Below are 22,234 nucleotides of genomic sequence, written 5' to 3' on the forward strand. Positions count from 1 at the left end.
ACCTCCGCCAGCTTTTCGTCGTCTCAACCTTTCTGGTGTAGGCACTATCCTTCCTCTCGCTGCGTTCTGCCTTCGGTTGCCAAGATGCTCCAAGGTGAAAGTCATTCGAGGAGTGGTTTTTATTCGGCTGAATGTCTTGCCAACAGGAACTGGGGGCTCAGACAGTGCATCTGGTTTTTAGAACCACGACTGTCATATTCTTTCATTGTACTCGTAGGGTCAGCTCATTCTTCAGGATGGGAATGACGGAACTTGAATTTGTCTAGTTTACTTTGATACAGATCAAAGCACGTTCCCGTATACCGTCAAGGGTGGTACAGTGGCACTGGCTGCTCAGAGAACCTGCTGGATCATCATAGCCTAGGGTAATGACCAGGGATAGCTATCCTTGGTCAATAGCATCTGCGGATTCAGGCACTTGTTTTGCTTCGGAGTGGCTCTCCTCCTCCCCGTGCAAAGCAAGGAGGTCACACCCGTCCCTCGTACGAGTCGAAGCCTCACCTTGTCTGCTGTTCACCCTGGCTCGCTCAGACTTGTCTGACTTGCACTCCGTTCGCAATGAGGGCGAGTCTGATCCCTTGGATGCTCTCCTTCTTTTTGATAAGCGAACTTCATCCTTTAATGCATCCTGGTGCATCGTCCGCAGACCAAAAGGATTCGTTGAAAGTCCAAGCTCCATCAGAATCAACACTCTGTACCTCTGAGCTCCCTGTACCACTCTGTGGAAAGTGTGCCAAGGTACGTCATCATTTTTCCTCCAGTGTAACAGCAACCAGCTCTCCTTCCCGCCACGAGGTAAAATCCGCTCACTCTCGAACTTTCTCAGCTTTGGTGCCATGAAAAACAGCAGGTCGTGCCCATGCCTAGATAACTTCTTCACAATCTTTTTCAGCTGCGATGCACTAACCGCCTGTCTCCGGTTCTTGAACTCTGCACCTCCCGATTTTCTACTTCCATCCTGACCGACGGGACTGTAGAAGATTCCGTCCCGTCTCTGACTATTTTTGCAACGCATGTAGCAGCCGTACGCTGTACTTTCATTTACGTGCTCTTCACCAATGCGAAGGGGAACAAGGTTCGAGAAGCACGAAGTCAAGACTTGACGAAATCCCTCTGCAGCTTCTTGATTCTGCACCCTCTCAAGAACGTTCATAACCTTGCTCTTTACCTCCCTTCCGCAATGAAAGCTGAGAGTTGAAAGAATGTCGTCAGGATGACTCCAGCTTGTCAACATCACAACAACCCCCCCAAACGATTCCAGCAGGTTCCCGTCCCTTTGCATCGCGTCAACCGCTGTTGGGTCATTTGAAGGTCTCGCAGCCTCTTCATGAATCCTCGTCAAGACCGCGAGACACGATCTCTCCTTGAAGGGCTTTCCTCCACCAGCGCTGACTGCCACAGTGATGGGATCCAACAAGGAAGAAGCAAACTTGGAGGTCAAATGGTGAATGTCAAGGCCGTGCAGAAGAAGCTTGCCATCATTTGTTTGGCTCATTTCGACGATAGACTGTGGACTACCACGTGCAGGGACTTCACCTCCTGGCCAAGCATTCAGGAGACCGAAGCCTTGTAAGATTTGTGTCTGAGACATGGCTTCGTGCGATGCAATCTGGAACATAGAATACAAGGATGCGTCGTTGAGATTCTTCTTGTCGGATCGTAGACGCTGCAGAACATGATAAGCTAGGTTACGAAATAAAGTTGCAGGGTCTTCCACTGATATATCGACGTTCAATCCTTCCAAGAAAACATTGCATAACCATGGGTTCACGTTGTCGAGCAACAATGAGATCTTGCCCTCCCCAAACAGTCGCTTGAGAAGAATTCTCTGCTTCGCTGATCGTAGCATCATCGGAGGGAGGGCTCGATGGGTGACGCAGATGATGGTCTGCTTGTTCTTGCCTCGGCTGTCCAACGTCTGTCGCGTAGCTTCATTGAAATTCATCACCAGAGTGTTAGTTCCTAACATGATGCAATGAAAACCCGCATTACGGAGAATTCTTTTCAGGAAATCAAGTCTGTCCAATGCGCCAACAACACCGAAGCTGCTTTTCTTCTTCTCCCTCGGAATCGCTTCATCAACCATAACCCACAACTTCTGCTGCGACATCCAGGTCCTTGCTTGCTGCACTGTTACCTTGGCGGGCGTTGTGGTCTTGCCAAACAGATAGCCGAGCGTGCCAAGAACGTTCCAACTGTAGTCCTCCAGCTTGATCGATGAGATCTCCGTCGACTCACCTGACACGATCTTGAAGACATTGATACTGCGAAAATACTGTTGAAGGTCCAGATCGATAGCTGCATTCATGATACACGTCAGGTCTTGTACTCTTGAATAGATTTCCTGTTCGTGGACGTATTCGAACACGAAGTATAGCGAGGTCGTCGGATGTCGAGAAAAGTAGTCTGCAGCGCACAGAGATTTCCCGCTTCCCGAGCATGCCTCGATCATACATGAAACTGTAACAACATTGTCATTGCTTGCAGCTGCCACTACTCTGTCGATAGGATTGAGATAGCTGAAATTACTGTTCCTTGGTTCAAGTACATTTTTGAGGTACTCCTTCAAGCCATTAGCTGCATCTTCCAGCGAAAGGCGTGAAAGGCGAAGCTTCGAAACCAAAGCGCTTAGCACTATCAAACAGCATTCCGTCAGCATCTTTATAAAAAAAACACCCGTTCTCAGACGGGGTTGGACAAAATAATAACAGGAAGATTACCTTGGTTGTCCGTAGGAAAAGCTAACGATGCACGATAGCTCGCAAGTTCAGAATTATGGTGGTCCAAATCTTTCTGTGCCTGGAATATCAGCTCCTCGTCCCCGCTTGCACGTGCCTGTTCCAGCTTCGCCTTCGCCACCTCCACCTCCTCTGCCAGCTTCGCCTTCGCCACCTCCACCTCCCACGCTGATATCAGCTCCTCGTCCCTGGTTGCCCGTGCCTGTTCCAGCTTCGCCTTCGCCACCTCCACCTCCCCCGCTGATATCAGCTTCTCGTCCCCGCTTGCCCGTGCCTGTTCCAGCTTCGCCTTCGCCACCTCCACCTCCCCCGCTGATATCAGCTTCTCGTCCCCGCTTGCACGTGCCTGTTCCAGCTTCGCCTTCGCCACCTCCAGCTCCCACGCTGATATCAGCTCCTTGTCCCTGGTTGCACGTGCCTGTTCCAGCTTCGCCTTCGCCACCTCCACCTCCTCTGCCAGCTTCGCCTTCGCCACCTCCACCTCCCCCGCTGATATCAGCTCCTTGTCCCCGCTTGCACGTGCCTGTTCCAGCTTCGCCTTCGCCACCTCCACCTCCCCCGCTGATATCAGCTCCTTGTCCCTGGTTGCACGTGCCTGTTCCAGCTTCGCCTTCGCCACCTCCACCTCCTCTGCCAGCTTCGCCTTCGCCACCTCCACCTCCCCCGCTGATATCAGCTCCTTGTCCCTGGTTGCACGTGCCTGTTCCAGCTTCGCCTTCGCCACCTCCACCTCCCCCGCTGATATCAGCTCCTTGTCCCTGGTTGCACGTGCCTGTTCCAGCTTCGCCTTCGCCACCTCCACCTCCCACGCTGATATCAGCTTCTCGTCCCCGCTTGCACGTGCCTGTTCCAGCTTCGCCTTCGCCGCCTGCAGTTCGCTGTTTGAAGGATTATCTGCCCCTCCTTGTATTCGCAAACAAGAGGGTTGGGAAAGCAAGCCTATCCGACGAAGGTTTGGTTGAGAAAAGGGAACTGTCAATCTCTGCTGGCAAAACAAACGATCAGCGTCTCTCCTGCGGCAGATTCGGGGCATTCTACCTCTGCGCTTGAAATGACGATTGACCCCAAACATACCAACACACAACGTGTGTGGGTTGGTATGGCTCCCAAGCGATGGCGATCGATCCCGCATGCCTTCTCCCGGTGGTGGAGTATCTTCTTCCCCTGAAGCAACGGGGTGGTCATGTTAGGATTCACCAAGAGAGCATCCGCAGCAGGTAAGAGCAGTTGAGCGTGATCAGCCTTGCTCTCACTCTACCAAGTGTTGAAATCGTGATGCGAGAAATATTCAATTCACCCATGATCTTTGTGAAATTTGAATGTGTTATACTAATGTTTAGTCAACCCAATCTCAATCTGAATTCCTAGCGGTTTTCGCTGCCTCCTCCGTTTCCTAGTGTCTTATTGAGGCGGGTTTGTCGGATTTATCCTCGTCCTCCTATGTTTGCTCCGGTTTGCCTTTTCTTTTCAGTCAATAAATATAAAAAAGGAATTTATTAATCAATTTTTTATTAATCAATTTTTTTCGTACCGTTACGGAGAAGAAGGGTGCCTTTGGGGAATGTGAAGAAGTAGAGCAAGATGTAAGGGGGCAGATAGAATCAGTAAGTGGAATCTGTAAGAGATTGGATGGGAAAGAGATTGGATCTGTAAGAGATTGGTCAACCCGAAGACCTCCTCTTGGAGTTCTGTAAGCCAACTGATTACTTTGCTGTGTGAGAAGAGAGCATGTTGCTTGTCAGCTTCGGAGTTGAGCACGAAATCGCAGTCCAACCCCTGAGAAGATCAAGAGTTGCTGGCAAGACGGGGGTTGGTTTCTTTGTACATGAGGAAATGCTCGCACCAGCAAATGTCTTCGTTGCTGATAATGAAGCAAAAAGCTACTTGAAGTTTCAGTCAAACATGTCTCTAAGGTCTGGCGTCAGGCATGTTTACAGAAGGAACAACCACTCAAAGACTTTCGGTGGAAGATTGATACAACCATATATTGGAGTCCTACAAAGGTCTTCATAGATGAGGCGGCAGTAGGTGTCACGAAACTAAGCTCGGGAAAGGATGCAAATCCGTTGACGGAAGAGAATTACATAGGCATAAGAAGATAGGATCGTGGGCAGCCTGACATATGTCACATTGAGTTGGGATGTCATCTGTAGATCCGTGAATACGGTTCAGATCCTGCTGCATGCAACACATCTGATGGCAAGATGATCATATGTTCGTTGGAGTTCCGAGCCTGGAGGATTTGAAACGCAACATTGCAGAAAACAACGATTCAGTCGCAGGCATGCTGAAGGAGATTCCGGAGATAGGGCAACATGCGACAGAACACCAGGAACAGGAAGAGGAACCTGACCTCGGAGATGTAAAAGCTGGCGCACTGCTGAATCGGAGCACTGTACAGTGTGTCAATGGCGATCGAGCTGGCGTTCGTCACACTGTGACTCAGACTGATCAAGCTGATCTGAAAACGATTCGAATTTCTGGTGAAGCGAAATGTTTCAACAGTGCATGGAATCTGTATCACTCTGGCAAACATGCCAAAGGGATACCTCCTTCGGAGAAACTGCAACGAGCAAATTTTAACAGAGCATGAAGCAAATGGTTTGCAGGCATAGCTTATCTCATGAAGTGCTTTGACCAATTCATCCGGCGAAGTGTAATGGAACTGAATTCCTTCTTTGATAGTCGGTGAGAATCTTTGATGTTTCAAGGCCAAGATGAAACATTCAAGAAATATCCAAAGGATTTCATCTCGTGGCTCAATCAGAGAGAAGGGGCAGAGAGCTCAAGTGATAGGAGTGGGCAGTTTGCACAGGCAACGTACTTCAAGAAAATGCGAAAGTGTGTTTGAGTCTTGGACCTCTGAGGCGGGTGTGTGAGTGTTTGAGGGTAGGGAGGGAGGGAGGGTGAGGTCCTAAACTGGTCTTTGGGTGGGGTAGGGGTCATATTCGGAAGGAGTTTATGTGAATTAGCACTAAACCTCTCAAAAAACTACAAAAGTGTATATATTTGTCCGGACTACATCTTATTACACCTCTAAACCTCTAAATTAGTGGTATGGTGCACTGACAGAAAAGTTGCAAAATTTTAATGATTGACAGTGCAACGTGCAATGTACCGGTACTATCCAGCCCATTGGATCGGCAGGGGTACTGCATTCAATGCAATCCAGCAGAGCAAATGATGCCATGTTGCAGGAGCGACAACGACGACAAGAAAGGGCATTTGACCTAATAGAGAACAAAGTCATCGCTGATAGTACGAAGAAAGTTTACCGATGCAAGATCAATAGGATCGTGCGTCTGTTACTGAAAGTGAACCCCAGGGCTGTCGACGAGGACGGCGAATTGATACTCCCAAAGGCATGGAAAGATTTGAAGAGTTTGTTTGGAGACCTTGTCACCAATACTGACTTACCAAAATCTAGAAGGAGAAGAGGAGGTCAAGAGCAGGAAGAGCAGGAAGAGCAGGAAGAGCAGGAAGAGCAGGAAGAGCAGGAAGAGCAGAAAGAGCAGGAAGAGCAGGAAGAGCAGGAAGAGCAGGAAGACGAAGATCAGGATTTTATTTTCCCTCAGAAGACGCCGTGCAAAAGTATGTGGCAGAAATGGCACCTAGGGCAAGAGGAGAAGATTAATGGAGAATGGAAGCGTATTGGTCCACTCAAAGCTTTGCACAATTATTTTGACAAAATAACGTTGTGAATGCAGTACCACCCACTCCTGCCCATCCAATGGGCTGGATAGTACCGGTACATTGCACGTTGCACTGTCAATCATTAAAATTCGCTCAGCTACACGTCGCACCAACATCCGTGGTCGCCCTCTGCGGATAGTGGGGACCTCCGAGTCAGCCTGCACGGGCGGCACGGCAACGGCGAGCCGCTGAGCAGTGGAGGCTCTCCTGTTAGTTCAGAGATTGTATCACCCTCTGGTGGTCACAGTGGTGGAGGCCGCCGGGGCGGCAATGGTCGAGGGCGTGTAGGGACTGGCCGTTCCCATCGAAATTTCAGACAGACGTGCCAGTATCAGCACTGCCTCTTTGCACACAGCTCCTCCATCCGCATGTTGAGGAATTGATGGAATGGCTGTTTTCCCACGTTGCTCACACTCACAGCTGGTGTATCCTTCCGAATCAACATATTAGGGGGCTTATGGGCGCCAGGGGATTAGACCTTAGGATTAGCTCCTGGTACAAATGTTTTAGTCAAAGGGAGGGCTAATCCCCTGCTAAGGTCGCCCAGGGGATTAGCAATTAGTAGCTAATCCCCTGGACAACCATAACCTTTGGCTTACCAACCGTTGCGAGTTCAAGGTTCTCCCTTCCCCCCGCGCGAGGGACGTTCGAGTCAAACCACCTTCGACCTGATGCTCCGAGTGCGCATCAACCTGTGGCTCCTGTATGTCGCGTGCTTCCCATTGTGAGACAAGAGGATTGATGCCTCAGCAGCTAGGGAATGACAAGACCTTCAAAGTTGAGGGATAGGGTTGGAGGCTTCATGGACCGTGAGGGCAGTGGAAGCGTTTTGAATTCGAAAATGCGATGCGAATGTCAGTGTTCATGGTGAGGACTCCAATGTTGAACGGTTTTTATGAGGTAAACTTGTATAATGGCAATCAATCAATCAATCATTGGCTTCGCCTCGACGCATGATTGACAAGATTTAGCAACACAAATGGATACCGCCTTCTCAGGACAGAGTACAACAAGGCAAGCTTCCTATACATCCTGGATTCGTGAAAGAACCGAGTCTGACACCATCACGACGGATCTGATAGGAAGCGAGTTGAGCTGAGGTGTGTGGGCATCGTTGCTCTGAAGTTTAGCAACAGATATTCAGTACATGTGATGGTTTGTAATGTGCATCTTAACTTTGTTCCTGTGTTCATTGTAATTAGAACATGAGTAATGTAATTGGACCATGCAACACCTCGTATGCATAGAGCTGTTCTTCATCATGCTTGTACTTGCTTGCAACATCACCTACAACAGCATAAGCTAACATCTCACACTCCTTGCAAGCGCTCGTTCGGCACAAACATTTCAGTTTCACTACTAATCCAACACTTCCAAAAACGAAATAAAAAGAGAATAAAACTCTAAAAGTTAAGGTCATGATACAAATTATTGAGTGATTTTAGAAGGAAACTTGATCGCTTTCTTCCTATATCACAACGTCTCAAAATCAGACTAAGGTTAAAACCGCCGTGTAACGGCAAGGACAGCTAATCCTAAGGTCTAAGGTCTCTGGCGCCCATAAGCCCCCTATTTATTCATTCACGCAAAGATGATGGCACATCAGGCTTGCATCTTCAGCATTGATAAGAACTTTTATAAGTAGCATAAATGTTTGTGCTACCCCTACTAAACAGTTCAAGTACCCTGGTAAAATCATGCCCTGCTTTCCAAAGGTATTTTAAATTTTCGAAATCTATCTGTTTTAGGGCCCTTTTAGTGCGCCGAAAAAATTGATAAGTTAATAAATTCCTTTTTTATATTTATTGACTGAAAAGAAAAGGCAAACCGGAGCAAACATAGGAGGACGAGGATAAATCCGACAAACCCGCCTCAATAAGACACTAGGAAACGGAGGAGGCAGCGAAAACCGCTAGGAATTCAGATTGAGGTTGGGTTGACTAAACATTAGTACAACACATTCAAATTTCACAAAGATCATGGGTGAATTGAATATTTCTCGCACCACGATTTCAACACTTCAAGAAGAGTTTCAAAAGAGTTCACGGCGTGACAAGCAGTAGTAGTTGGGAGGATTTCACAGTGCTCCCAAGTATTTCAGAGGTGCGAAATCAGAGTCTGGCTATATTTTCAAATCCATGGCCTTTGGTTGGGCGCAATACACAAACTCACAAAACATTTTATCAACAAGGTTCTCTTGCACGCGGCAAATGACGGCTGGTAGAGTGAGAGCAAGGCTGATCACGCTCAACTGCTCTTACCTGCTGCGGATGCTCTCTTGGTGAATCCTAACATGACCACCCCGTTGCTTCAGGGGAAGAAGATACTCCACCACCGGGAGAAGGCATGCGGGATCGATCGCCATCGCTTGGGAGCCATACCAACCCACACACGTTGTGTGTTGGTATGTTTGGGGTCAATCGTCATTTCAAGCGCAGAGGTAGAATGCCCCGAATCTGCCGCAGGAGAGACGCTGATCGTTTGTTTTGCCAGCAGAGATTGACAGTTCCCTTTTCTCAACCAAACCTTCGTCGGATAGGCTTACTTTCCCAACCCTCTTGTTTGCGAATACAAGGAGGGGCAGATAATCCTTCAAACAGCGAACTGCAGGCGGCGAAGGCGAAGCTGGTATCAGCGGGGGAGGTGGAGGTGGCGAAGGCGAAGCAGCGTGGGAGGTGGAGGTGGCGAAGGCGAAGCTGGAACAGGCACGTGCAACCAGGGACAAGGAGCTGATATCAGCGTGGGAGGTGGAGGTGGCGAAGGCGAAGCTGGAACAGGCACGTGCAACCAGGGACAAGGAGCTGATATTCCAGGCACAGAAAGATTTGGACCACCATAATTCTGAACTTGCGAGCTATCGTGCATCGTTAGCTTTTCCTACGGACTACCAAGGTAATCTTCCTGTTATTATTTTGTCCAACCCCGTCTGAGAACGGGTGTTTTTCTTATATAGATGCTGACGGAATGCTGTTTGATAGTGCTAAGCGCTTTGGTTTCGAAGCTTCGCCTTTCACGCCTTTCGCTGGAAGATGCAGCTAATGGCTTGAAGGAGTACCTCAAAAATGTACTTGAACCAAGGAACAGTAATTTCAGCTATCTCAATCCTATCGACAGAGTAGTGGCAGCTGCAAGCAATGACAATGTTGTTACAGTTTCATGTATGATCGAGGCATGCTCGGGAAGCGGGAAATCTCTGTGCGCTGCAGACTACTTTTCTCGACATCCGACGACCTCGCTATACTTCGTGTTCGAATACGTCCACGAACAGGAAATCTATTCAAGAGTACAAGACCTTACGTGTATCATGAATGCAGCTATCGATCTGGACCTTCAACAGTATTTTCGCAGTATCAATGTCTTCAAGATCGTGTCAGGTGAGTCGACGGAGATCTCATCGATCAAGCTGGAGGACTACAGTTGGAACGTTCTTGGCACGCTCGGCTATCTGTTTGGCAAGACCACAACGCCCGCCAAGGTAACAGTGCAGCAAGCAAGGACCTGGATGTCGCAGCAGAAGTTGTGGGTTATGGTTGATGAAGCGATTCCGAGGGAGAAGAAGAAAAGCAGCTTCGGGGTTGTTGGCGCATTGGACAGACTTGTTTTCCTGAAAAGAATTCTCCGTAATGCGGGTTTTCATTGCATCATGTTAGGAACTAACACTCTGGTGATGAATTTCAATGAAGCTACGCGACAGACGTTGGACAGCCGAGGCAAGAACAAGCAGACCATCATCTGCGTCACCCATCGAGCCCTCCCTCCGATGATGCTACGATCAGCGAAGCAGAGAATTCTTCTCAAGCGACTGTTTGGGGAGGGCAAGATCTCATTGTTGCTCGACAACGTGAACCCATGGTTATGCAATGTTTTCTTGGAAGGATTGAACGTCGATATATCAGTGGAAGACCCTGCAACTTTATTTCGTAACCTAGCTTATCATGTTCTGCAGCGTCTACGATCCGACAAGAAGAATCTCAACGACGCATCCTTGTATTCTATGTTCCAGATTGCATCGCACGAAGCCATGTCTCAGACACAAATCTTACAAGGCTTCGGTCTCCTGAATGCTTGGCCAGGAGGTGAAGTCCCTGCACGTGGTAGTCCACAGTCTATCGTCGAAATGAGCCAAACAAATGATGGCAAGCTTCTTCTGCACGGCCTTGACATTCACCATTTGACCTCCAAGTTTGCTTCTTCCTTGTTGGATCCCATCACTGTGGCAGTCAGCGCTGGTGGAGGAAAGCCCTTCAAGGAGAGATCGTGTCTCGCGGTCTTGACGAGGATTCATGAAGAGGCTGCCAGACCTTCAAATGACCCAACAGCGGTTGACGCGATGCAAAGGGACGGGAACCTGCTGGAATCGTTTGGGGGGGTTGTTGTGATGTTGACAAGCTGGAGTCATCCTGACGACATACTTTCAACTCTCAGCTTTCATTGCGGAAGGGAGGTAAAGAGCAAGGTTATGAACGTTCTTGAGAGGGTGCAGAATCAAGAAGCTGCAGAGGGATTTCGTCAAGTCTTGACTTCGTGCTTCTCGAACCTTGTTCCCCTTCGCATTGGTGAAGAGCACGTAAATGAAAGTACAGCGTACGGCTGCTACATGCGTTGCAAAAATAGTCAGCGACGGGACGGAATCTTCTACAGTCCCGTCGGTCAGGATGGAAGCAGAAAATCGGGAGGTGCAGAGTTCAAGAACCGGAGACAGGCGGTTAGTGCATCGCAGCTGAAAAAGATTGTGAAGAAGTTATCTAGGCATGGGCACGACCTGCTGTTTTTCATGGCACCAAAGCTGAGAAAGTTCGAGAGTGAGCGGATTTTACCTCGTGGCGGGAAGGAGAGCTGGTTGCTGTTACACTGGAGGAAAAATGATGACGTACCTTGGCACACTTTCCACAGAGTGGTACAGGGAGCTCAGAGGTACAGAGTGTTGATTCTGATGGAGCTTGGACTTTCAACGAATCCTTTTGGTCTGCGGACGATGCACCAGGATGCATTAAAGGATGAAGTTCGCTTATCAAAAAGAAGGAGAGCATCCAAGGGATCAGACTCGCCCTCATTGCGAACGGAGTGCAAGTCAGACAAGTCTGAGCGAGCCAGGGTGAACAGCAGACAAGGTGAGGCTTCGACTCGTACGAGGGACGGGTGTGACCTCCTTGCTTTGCACGAGGAGGAGAGACACTCCGAAGCAAAACAAGTGCCTGAATCCGCAGATGCTATTGACCAAGGATAGCTATCCCTGGTCATTACCCTAGGCTATGATGATCCAGCAGGTTCTCTGAGCAGCCAGTGCCACTGTACCACCCTTGACGGTATACGGGAACGTGCTTTGATCTGTATCAAAGTAAACTAGACAAATTTCCGTCATTCCCATCCTGAAGAATGAGCTGACCCTACGAGTACAATGAAAGAATATGACAGTCGTGGTTCTAAAAACCAGATGCACTGTCTGAGCCCCCAGTTCCTGTTGGCAAGACATTCAGCCGAATAAAAACCACTCCTCGAATGACTTTCACCTTGGAGCATCTTGGCAACCGAAGGCAGAACGCAGCGAGAGGAAGGATAGTGCCTACACCAGAAAGGTTGAGACGACGAAAAGCTGGCGGAGGTGATGTTGCAGGGAGAGGGAGAAGAGGAGGAGGAGCAGCAGGATTAGGGAGAAAAAACGCAGGAGGAGCGAGGGAGCGGCGTGCGAAGAAGAGCAGGAGCAGGATAAGGGTGCAGCGGAAGAGCAGCAGGAGGGAAAGGAGACCGCGGAAGAGCGGGAGCAGCATGCGGAGGAGGGAGAGCAAGAGGGAGAGCAGGAGAGGATCAGGAGGAAGAGGAAGAGAAGGAGGAGGATCAGAAGGATGAGTAAGAGAAGGGGGGAGAAGAAGAGCAGGAGGGGAGGAGGAGGAACAAGGGGGGGGGAGGAACAGCAAGAGGGACAGGAACAGCAGGAGGAGGAAGGGAAAGGAACAGCAGGAGACGGAAGGGGAAGAGCAGCAGGGAAGGGAAGAGCAGGAGGAGGAGGAGGAGGAGGAGGAGGAGGAGGAGGAGGACGAGGACGAGGACGAGGACGAGGACGAGGACGAGGAGGCCCAGGACGAGGAGGAGGAAGACGAGGACGAGAACGAGGAGGACGAGGACGAGGAGGACGAGGAGGCCCAGGACGAGGACGAGGAGGACGAGGACGAGGACGGGGACGAGTAGGAGGAGGAGGAGGAGGAGTACGAGTATGAGGACGAGGACGAGGTCGGGGACGAGGACGAGGACGAGGACGAGGACGAGGACGAGGACGAGGAGCAGCAGGAGGAGGATGAGTAGAAGGAGGAGGATGAGTAGGAATAGGAGGAGAAGGACGAGGACGAGGACGAGGACGAGGAGGACGAGGAGGAGGATGAGGAGGAGGAGGGGGATGAGGCCTCACGTTGGATCCGGCATGGTGCCCGTTCTGGGAGGCTTTCCAACGAGACCCTGTGAAATGGTAACAATCGTTTAATGAGTAAAGACGCAAGCTATTCCTGGGAAGATGCCGGGGAAGCCGAACGCAACAACTTGCCGACGGCAAAGGCCTTGAAGCCTCGGCCTCGGAGGGAGGCAGAGGGGCACTGCCGGATGGAGGAGCTGTGTGCAAAGAGGCAGTGCTGATACTGGCACGTCTGTCTGAAATTTCGGGAGGGAATTTGAATGTGTTGTACTAATAGGAGTCACATAGTAGTGTGAGCAGCTGTCACGAGGCCGCACGGTTCCGGGGTCACTAAGATCAAACCCGCGTAACTTCAACCTGAAGGGTCAACCGAGATCACGGCACGGGCACGGCTGCCACCCCATGACACCCCCGACAGCTTCTTCCGACCTCCCTACGGCTACAAAATGACGTCTTCTCGAACACCCTTGGACTTAGCGGAGTAACGAAAAGCATTGTTTTCAGGTTTGAGGATATTTACTACAACTGACTTTGTAAGCCTTCGTATCCGCTGACCGGGCAGCACCACCAACCTCTCGTGGTAAAAGGTGCTTCACAGCACCGGTACATGTATCAGGAATTGGAAAGATTCAGGGGGTGGTTTTTCAGTAGTCGCTTCTTCATGCTCCCAGGGGTGGGTCTTCTCCGGAATCCGCTCCCGATTTGTTGATTCCGCACCCCTAGTAATCCCATAAGATATCGACGGGGGTAGGGTCAGGAGATGCAAATTGGGGCTGGACACATGTGATATTGCTGACATGCACGTAACCATCCTTGTCAGCAGGTTTAGGGAGTTCGCATCAAAAGCAAGCGAACGAAGGGGTCGAGCAAACAAGGGAAGAGCCCAAGGAAAGAAGTCTCAGTGCGATCTGAAACATCTCTCTCAAGCCAGCAGAGGTTCAAGAGAAGTGATAGGAGTGATCAGCCTTAAGGAGGACCGTGCGAAGTAAGATCAAGAAACCGTCGATCGCAAACTTCTGGTTTTCTCCGGAGCTACTGGTTTGTTCAGCTTCCTACGAATGACACCATCTTTGATGCCTAGTCAAAGACTCCTACAGCACTCATCTAGATCGTTCAAGGGATCATTCGCGTTGAAGAAGGACAATGTCTGGAACTTGCATGCAATTTTTATTCTTTGGTTGGGATACATAGGGGAGATGTTGAGGTCAATTTGGACTACCCACAGGGCAGCCTCCGCTCATGCGTGTCAGGCTGAGGAGAAGCGTTGGCAAAGGCAGAACTCGCTGCGGCGGAAATCAGAATCGATGAAAGACGACTATCAGCAGCTCCTGCAGATCATGCAAGACTGTTGCCAGAGTGGACATGTGGTCCTGACAAGTCCGCCATCGAAGCTTGATAGCAGGAGGAGAAGGGAGCAGCAAACCCACCGGAGAAAGAGCATGACTCTATTAGAATGCAAGCAACAAGTAGATACTCGAAGGTCAAGGTTGGAAGCCAACACACATGCTGCCTGGAACTCGCAGCAAGGCTACATGGTTGCCGGCTCACCAGCACCACAAACTTTTGAGAAGCTAAAGCGTAGAAATGATAGGATTCTATCCAAATGGGTGGAAATGTAATAAAGTGTAATCTATTCCATTTAGATACTGCCGCACTCAACGTTGCTCCTCTCTTTCGATGGCTAACTCCCGAACAGGCATTCATTCACCACTGTACTGCTGATTTTCATGTGTTGATACAATCTTACTGTCAACCATAGTAGCAACACACCGTTGGCAGTGACATCGATTTAAGAACTTGACTGCACTTTGTTAGTTTGACAGCCAACTGTGTTATTTCTACGAAATACAAAGTAGCAGAATTGAAAGCCGTAGCTACCAGCGGCACCGCTTACAATAATACAAATTACGGTAGTACCGTCCGTACTGCCGTCACTGAGCGGCCAAGATCTGTTGCCCTGAACAGCAAAGGAAGTTCACCGTAACAGTCCTAGCAAGCAATGCAGCAGCACCATGTGGCGCACTGCGGCAGCCTGGCCGCTGAGGCTCAGCCAAGCCTAGTAGGCAGCGACTCGGACTCATGCCATGATGCTTGCCACTCAGTGACTGCCGGCCGGGCGGCTCGGAGGGCTAAGTGAGGATAAGCCTTCAAGGCTTAACACCCGGGCCGGGCCGGGCCTGCTTCCCCTCGGCTATTATTGAAAGCAACTTGATGATCATGTTGTCAATCGGTTAAAAGCTTGCTCAGCGGGGAGTCCGACTCGTGCCACTGTATGATAGTATCATAGTATCCCAAGATGTAGGGCGCCTCCAAAAAAAGCTTAGGATTCTCTTTTTTGGTAAAATTTGAAAAAAAAAAAATTGCAGTTGATGGACACATTTATCGCGAAACATGCATAGTTTCAGTACCTTGCACGCATTGTTGGCGTGATCGTTTGAAATGCCTAAGGTTCAAAACTCTGGTACTAATTTGTACCGGCGATCAGTACTGATAATTGAGTAAATTACATATATATGCGGTACACTTATTTGTACCAGTTACTCTCTTTAATATTAATATATATAGAATTCTCTCCTTTTTTTTTGACTTAGTGAAAGAATCTTGAAGCGCCCTGCGAGATCCAGTCCTTGTATCAGGCCGCGCCTCACGGCAGTGCCGTTCTTCAACGGGATCGGATACCGTACCGATGCCCCCACGCGGCCCATCATCCGATCCAGAGTCGTCAGTCTGGTACCCCTCCTCCGAGGCTTTATCAGTGAAGGTAGGGTACTCGAGGGTACTTCCGGGCCCCGCAGCCTGTTCAATTCGTTCGGTGTCCGACCGCAATGCTCAAATTGTATGGAAAAGTCAATCAAAAATTAAAATTCTGTCTAAATCTCATTGGGTTAACCAGCGAAACTGACATCTGCCAGGGCCCCCTTTCGCTGGATCCCCCGTTATAGCCGCCTCGGTGTAAAGGCCTTGGCCCCCCGTTCCGCAATCAGTTGGCGATTCCGCGAGCAACACTTATTTTGCACTCGAAAATCTGCCATGGATTATTGAAAATAGACAATAAATTTTCAAATTGTACCTTTCTTTTTCATATCATTCGTTTGAATTTGCGACCATTATCCCCGCCAACATTTACAACCCCTCAGATTTCCCTGCCTTTGTATGTAATTTACTACGCCTGGTACCATATGAAGGGAATTTGAGTAATTTTTGTATTGGCACCATCCACCCCCACCCCGCCTCCAATCAATCCACCCTCTTCTCAAAATTACTCACTATTTACCCCACCCTACCCCACCGTGATATTCACACCGATCCTTTTTCTCCCATGACAGCTCTGACCCCTACCTTATCGATGATCCCACCACCCCTGAACGAATACCCACCCACCCATCGTAATCAGACGGTTCAACTGAGAAACGAGTTCTTCTCCACCCTACCCACCAGGATCCCAATTGCAACAAATACCCTACTGTCACTTTCGACTCGATTACCTCTCAAAACCATGGGTAGTATCACTACCTACCGTCTAACGACACATTCGAACTCCCTGCTGCCACCCCACCCCTCCACATGAAAAGGATATAGACTGACTCTGAATACCCCACCCCATCCCCACCCTTTGCACCCCCTCGTCATCCCTTGCACTGTAGCCCAGTTCAGGGTACCCCCACCCACGATGATCCACTTCACCCACCCACATTGTGTAAAACACGATACTCCACCCCCCTTTCAGTAAGTACCCCCCACCCCACCCCCGAGCTCAACCCCGTCAAACGTGGCTTTTCCCCAGTTTGTGTCCCCCGAAAGTATCAGCGACTGCTTCCTTCCCACCCGCATCTCTGCCCTCCCACTTCATCCGCCGCTTCCTCCCCCTCCTCGCTCTTTCTTCTTCTCATTCACTTCTGATCATCCCCTCCGATTCGTCAGGCTTTCATCCCACCTCATCTCATTTCTTTCTCACAGCCCAACTCTCTTTCATTGGTCGTTCATCTCAAATTGTTCTGGACCAGGGGTGTCTAGTTTAACGACCTGTGCTGTGACGGTTGATATCGCATTGGGATTTGTCTTCTACAGAAACAAGTCTTGATAGCAAGCAACCTGATGAGTCGTGAGAGAATGGTAGAGTTTGTGGCGGGCGCTGCGTCGGGATTTGTTGCAGACGGTGTAACGCACCCTGTGGACACTGTTCGAACAAGATTGTGGGTTCAAGGGGAAGGGACAGCTTACAGGTATTCTGGATTGCTTCATGGAACAGTAGACATGGTGAAGAAAGAGGGATTGCCCTCGCTCTTCAAAGGTTTCGGAAGCGTCGCATTGCTGACTCCTTTAGCGCATGGTCTTTACTTTGGATCATATGAATGGTTCAAGCGAACACTAGGACACCGGAAAGGCGGCCTAGGCCTCGGAGACTCCTCCAACGCTATGATCTCAGGATTCTTTGCGAATGGAGTCGGAGGTCTGGTGTGGAATCCGATGGACGTGGTGAAGCAGAAGCAACAAGCCAACGTCGGCAGCTTGTACAAAAGTCCATTGAATGGGCTCGTTGAGGTTTGGAGGGAGGGAGGCATGTGCCGGGGTTTGATGAAAGGATATTGGTCGGGAATGGCAACATATGGGCCATTTTCAGCTATTTACTTCATGATGTACGAGAACTGGAAAGTAGCATGCATGAAATGGACTACGCAGCATGCGCGGCACGACGAGCTTAACACAGGACACTACGTAGCAGGAGGATTCATAGCTGGGAGTGCTGCAGCTGTTGCGACAGCTCCAATCGATCTGATCAAGACGAGGATACAAGTTTGCGATCATTACTCAGGAATGTACTCCACCGCAACACGCATAATCAAGGAAGAAGGCTACGGAGTTTTCACCAAAGGACTTGGAGCAAGGATATTGTGGGTAGCTCCAGGTTGTGCGATCACCATTGCAGTGTTTGAAGACATTCGAAAGTTTTGTTCGAGTGCCTCAGACTTCGGTAGTGATGGTTACTCTAGCCTGGACATGTCGTCTGTTACAGATGGATCAGCTTTCACAGTATGAACTCAGCACTAATTCCGAGTCCCAGCAGCGGTCATGTGTAGACTACGGTAGTACCAGGTGTTTCTGTTCTATAATTCTTCAAAGTTTGTTGTACATAGTACTATGATGATGTAATGGCCCTCCGATTCGATCAGTGACCATCCGTGACGTGGTTGCACTCGTGATCTGCCAGTTGACTCAGTGAGGCCCGGGCCGCCGGGGCCGCCGGGCCCCGCGGCCCGGGCTGAGCGGCACTGTGACAGTGAGCCTCCGGCGGCGGCGGCCATCCGATGATCAGTAGGCAGTGCCGCTGGTCACGTGGCAGTCCTGAATGACCCTAGCCTTGAGTGCCAGTGCAGCCCGTCGCGGCCGGGCGCTGGTCCCGCCGCGCTGGTGCCAGGCGCGGGGGGGCGGTGGCAGCACTGCGGCTGCCAGAGTGCGGCCGGCGGCCCGGCCGCCCGGCGGGACTGAGTCCGGGGCCGTGATCTGAATCAAACTTTCCGAAGTTCCCGGAAGTTCCGGGCCGGAGTCCGGCCCAACTTGAAGTCCGATCACCGTGGCACTGTACGGTCCGGCACCGTGGCACCGCCCGGCGGGGCGGCCTCAGTCGGACTGCCGCGGTGCATGCAGCAGTCACGCGGCCGGTTTGCCCGGCGCCCGGCGCGGCCGGGCACGGCGGGGCCGGGCCCGCACCCGGCGGGGTCTGGGCCGGGGATCATAGTACTATGATAGGCCCCGGACGCCGGTCCCCGGCGGCCCGGGCACTGATGGGTGCTGTCCCGGCGATCGAGCCGCCCCCGGGCCCCGGCGCACGGGACTCTGAGTCTGTCACTGGTCTCAGTAGTACAGGCTGTCAGGCCCGGGCCGGGGATGATGCATGCAGTGCGGTTGAGGGGGATGATGCTCTGATTTGTCACGTGTCTTAGTACTGAAAAAATGTTTAACTAAAAGTATTTAGGGAGGCCGCTATCTTGCATCTGTGGGGGTTGAGGGTTCATGATCAGGGGTGGACTTGAGTACCCGGTGGTCCCAGGACCATTTTTTCAATGAAAAATATGTGAAAGTATGGGGTCAATTTGATTATGTTTTTTGACATGATTCACTGATCATGGGTGGGTGATTCAGAGAAGGGGGTAGGGGTGATGCAGGAGGATCGGTGATGTAGGCCATGCGGCGCATAGAGAAGAAGAGCGAAAAGCGAAGAGGAGAGAAAGAGAGGAGAAGAGATGCCGAGGAAGAGAAGAGAAGGAGGAGAGCAGAATGAGCGAGAAGGAGGAGAGCAGACGAGAGCAGAGGGGAGGGAAACAGAGCAGAGGGGAAGGAAGCAGAGCAGAGGGGATGGGATGGGAGGGGACGAGAGGAGAGGAGAAGGGAAGAGGAAAAAGGGTACAAGACGGGATGGGTGGGACTGGAAGGGAGGAGGATGAAAGGGATTGACATGGTCAATATCGTCCAGGAACAAGGGCATAGTTAGTGGTAGATGGAGACAAACTGAGAAGGGTGCCAAGAATGATGAAACTAGCCAGCGAAGAAATGGAAGAGCATAAGTAGATCAGAGAGGACAGAAGCAGGTGGCGCTTTCCCTCGTATCATAGAGCGCGCTCATTTCTTTCCTGTTGGTTATGCACGCTAACGGCGATGTGGGAGATGGACAGAGGGTAGAATCCTGTGGAAGAGCGACAGCCATGTTCACTAGCATTGCGATCTTTCAATCGTGACATTGACGTTTCCTTCTGAACCAGCACTCGTGTGCCTTCAAACCAGTGTTCACAGCGTAACCGTGACCATTTGGCAGTTCAAAGAGCCATGATGGGTCGTTGCATTGCTCTATGGTTGATCCTGTCCCTTGTCTTCTGCTTGAGCTCTGCTCAACTTGGAGGTCGTGGGCTGCAAGGAGGAGGAAGGGCTGCAGAAGCTGAGTGCGTGCCCAGCGCCATGCTGGTGGTCAGGATGTGACCTGCTGCTGCAGGGCTGCTGCTGGAGGAGGAATGAACGACGAGATCGTCAGGCTGCTGCAGCAGATGCAGGCTCAGCAGGCGCAGGCGCAGCAGGGGGGGCCTGCTGCTCCTGCTGCCGGAGTGAACAGGATGGAGGTAAACAAGCCTAGTCAGCCAGCACAGAAAACGGCAGAGAGGAAGGGAAACGACGACTTCGCTCGCTTGTTGCAGCAGTATGCCATGCAGTCCCAGCATGGAGGAGGCAGAGGAGAGATGCAGGAGGAGGAGGAGGAGGCAGAGGCCATGCACATGGGAGGGCTGCATGCTCCTGGCATGGCCAGCCCTCCCCAGGGTATGATGGGAACGGCGCCAGGAGCAGGAGGCGGATCAAAAGGTTTGTGCAGGTGGTGATGGAGGCATAAGGGTGAGGAGCGCATGGCAGGACAAGGAGGAGCGTCTGCCCTGTTTGAAGCTCTTGGGATGGGAGGGGGAGACAAGGTCAGCGGAGAGCAGGCGCTTGGAGGGCAGCAGGCGACCCCACCAGCCGGAGCAAGTCAGAAGAATTCAGCACAGGCTTCCAAGGCCGCACTGTTGAATCGCCTGGCTGGAATCTTCGGAGGAGGAGGAGGAGGAGGAGGAGGAGCAGGAGCAGGAGCAGGAGCAGGAGCAGGAGCATCATCAGGACAGGTGAAAACAGTGTGGTGGTAGACGAGATGGTTTCTGACTGGGTTGAAGACTACCAAGCCAAATCCTTCCGATGATGAGGAGACCTGTCCTAATGGAGTCTGCCGTGCAGGAGGTGAGAATGTGTTGTCGAGAAGTTGAAGTTGCAGTCGTCTGATATCTTGTGCAGGAGCTCCTCAGCAGAAAGCTGTAGCTCCCCAAGCATCGCGCTATGATCTCATGTGCCAGAAGCAACATGGGCCAGGGGCAGGTGAAACCTCTTGTGTCTTGTTGGCGGTCAAGTCAGCGTGTTGAGACTTGTTGCCAGAGTTCGATGGAGTTGACAGCTGCCGCTGCAAGGAAGGGTATGAAGAAGTCGACGGAAAGTGTAGAGAGGTGAAGCAAAGTTCTCCAACCCCACACTTATGTCACCATCTTGACTGATACCAAACTTCGACCTTGACATCTGAAACCTCCGCACCCTGCGATGGCTGGAGGGGTTTGACTGTCGGACAGATCGGACATGTCGGCGCCATGTCGGCGCGGCGCGGCTCGGAGGCCGCAGGCAAGCATTCTGCCGCCCTGGTCAAGGTCGACGTTCTGTGCAAGAAGGAATTCGGTACGTGACGAGGACGGGAGAGCATCGTAGCTTGACACGTCTCGTTGTTTGTTATGGTGCTGCATCTGCTCTGTGTTTGCTCTCCCCACCCCCCCCCCCTTTCTCCTGCTCTCTCCCGCCCTGACCTTGTCTATCCCTCAGTATTTGTGTGCATCCGTACTGAACTTTCCCAACACAAGTTTTCTTTGTGAACCCATGACTCTCCTCTCCTCTCCTCTCCTCTCCTCTCCTCTCCTCTCCTCTCCTCTCCTCTCCTCTCCTCTCCTCTCCTTTCTTCGTCTCTCCTTCTCCTCCTTCCCCTTGTTGCTCATGTTATGGTGTTTTCAAGGTCAAGGAGCAGAGTTCGATGGCAAGGACAGTTGTCGTTGCGCGCAAGGGTTTGCAAACAGGTTTTCCGCGCGTTTTCAGTTTGTGCAAAGGCAGTGAAGTTTGAACAGAGGAGGAGCGTGTGTGGAGGTTGGTCATGAGAACGCGCCGATGCCGTACCGACAGGTTGAATATTTCTTGATGCGCGATGTTTAGAAGCAATTATGATGATGATGATGATGATGATGATGATGATGATGATGATGATGATGATGATGATGATGGTGATTGAGATGATGATGAAAATGGCGATGAAGAAGCAGAAAAAGAAGAAGATGCTGATGATTATGATGATGCTGGAGAAGAAGATGAAGAAGATGCTGATGATGATGGAGATGATGATGATGATGGTCATGAAATTTATCTTTCTGTCTCGTTTGATTTTCGTCTCACTTTGAATCCAGGGAAAGACGAGCCCACAAGACGCAGCCATTCAACGTTACCACCAGATGTGCCGAGATCAGTTTGGCGAGAATGCAGAGTTTGATGGAGTGAGCAGGTGAAGAATTTTTAATGCTCTCCTCTTCTCCACTTTGCTCTCCTCTCCTCTCTCCTCTCCTCTCCTCTCCTCTCCTCTCTAAGTTCCCCTCTTCTGTTCTCTTCCCTTGTTCTTCCCCTCCCCCCCCCCCCCCCCTCCTCTACCCAGCCCTCCCCGTCCTTTCACTCTCCTTGGCTCCTCTTTCCTATTCCTGGGCTGGGCAGTCACGACCTCTACTCAAACAAGAGAGAAGTTCCCCCTACAGTCCGGGGAAAAAGGGGTTTGAAGAGAAAATGGATCCCCGGACCCCGGAAGAAGAGC

The 22,234-nt window shown here is 50.9% G+C and overlaps 6 protein-coding genes across 6 annotated transcripts in view; 5 read left to right on the plus strand and 1 right to left on the minus strand.

Annotated features, from left to right (window-relative positions):
* The window catches only part of GUITHDRAFT_154370 (hypothetical protein), a 965-nt gene extending 673 nt beyond the window's left edge, over nt 1-292 (plus strand). The window contains exons 2-3 of the mRNA XM_005826462.1: nt 42-94; nt 147-292. Coding sequence (XP_005826519.1) covers nt 42-94; nt 147-181 — 88 coding nt within the window. The 3' untranslated portion in view covers nt 182-292. The remainder of the gene's footprint in view (nt 1-41; nt 95-146) is intronic.
* A 90-nt stretch (nt 293-382) lies between these two features.
* On the minus strand, nt 383-3,771 carry GUITHDRAFT_114270 (hypothetical protein; the record flags this gene model as incomplete). Its single annotated transcript, XM_005826463.1, has 2 exons — nt 383-2,634; nt 2,721-3,771. The coding sequence occupies 2 exons, from the start codon at nt 3,769-3,771 to the stop codon at nt 383-385; spliced, it is 3,303 nt and encodes a 1,100-aa protein (XP_005826520.1).
* Nucleotides 3,772-11,461: 7,690 nt separating this feature from the next.
* Nucleotides 11,462-13,039, plus strand: GUITHDRAFT_154371 (hypothetical protein). Its single transcript, XM_005826464.1, is given in 4 exon segments — nt 11,462-11,549; nt 11,564-11,889; nt 11,942-11,994; nt 12,835-13,039. 3 exon segments carry the CDS (start codon nt 11,830-11,832, stop codon nt 12,893-12,895), a joined length of 174 nt encoding a protein of 57 aa, XP_005826521.1. The 5' UTR covers nt 11,462-11,549; nt 11,564-11,829; the 3' UTR covers nt 12,896-13,039.
* A 676-nt stretch (nt 13,040-13,715) lies between these two features.
* GUITHDRAFT_154372 (hypothetical protein) lies at nt 13,716-14,471 on the plus strand. Its single transcript, XM_005826465.1, has one exon. It carries the CDS (start codon nt 13,908-13,910, stop codon nt 14,451-14,453), a length of 546 nt encoding a protein of 181 aa, XP_005826522.1. The 5' UTR covers nt 13,716-13,907; the 3' UTR covers nt 14,454-14,471.
* Nucleotides 14,472-16,627: 2,156 nt separating this feature from the next.
* On the plus strand, nt 16,628-17,518 carry GUITHDRAFT_154373 (hypothetical protein; the record flags this gene model as incomplete). The annotated part of the gene is made up of 1 exon (XM_005826466.1): nt 16,628-17,518. A coding segment is annotated over exon 1 (418 nt), but the record flags the coding sequence as incomplete, so codon positions are not given.
* A 2,138-nt stretch (nt 17,519-19,656) lies between these two features.
* The window catches only part of GUITHDRAFT_114273 (hypothetical protein), a gene marked incomplete at both ends in the record, with an annotated part of 3,045 nt that continues 467 nt past the window's right edge, over nt 19,657-22,234 (plus strand). The window contains 11 exons of the mRNA XM_005826467.1: nt 19,657-19,769; nt 19,820-20,181; nt 20,230-20,474; nt 20,523-20,586; nt 20,641-20,721; nt 20,779-20,846; nt 20,967-21,069; nt 21,398-21,446; nt 21,507-21,561; nt 21,669-21,785; nt 21,840-21,934. Of these exons, the coding sequence (XP_005826524.1) occupies nt 19,657-19,769; nt 19,820-20,181; nt 20,230-20,474; nt 20,523-20,586; nt 20,641-20,721; nt 20,779-20,846; nt 20,967-21,069; nt 21,398-21,446; nt 21,507-21,561; nt 21,669-21,785; nt 21,840-21,934 (1,352 nt within the window). The remainder of the gene's footprint in view (nt 19,770-19,819; nt 20,182-20,229; nt 20,475-20,522; nt 20,587-20,640; nt 20,722-20,778; nt 20,847-20,966; nt 21,070-21,397; nt 21,447-21,506; nt 21,562-21,668; nt 21,786-21,839; nt 21,935-22,234) is intronic.

This window comes from Guillardia theta, assembly GCF_000315625.1.
Source record: "Guillardia theta CCMP2712 unplaced genomic scaffold GUITHscaffold_74, whole genome shotgun sequence".
Lineage (NCBI taxonomy): Eukaryota > Cryptophyceae > Pyrenomonadales > Geminigeraceae > Guillardia > Guillardia theta.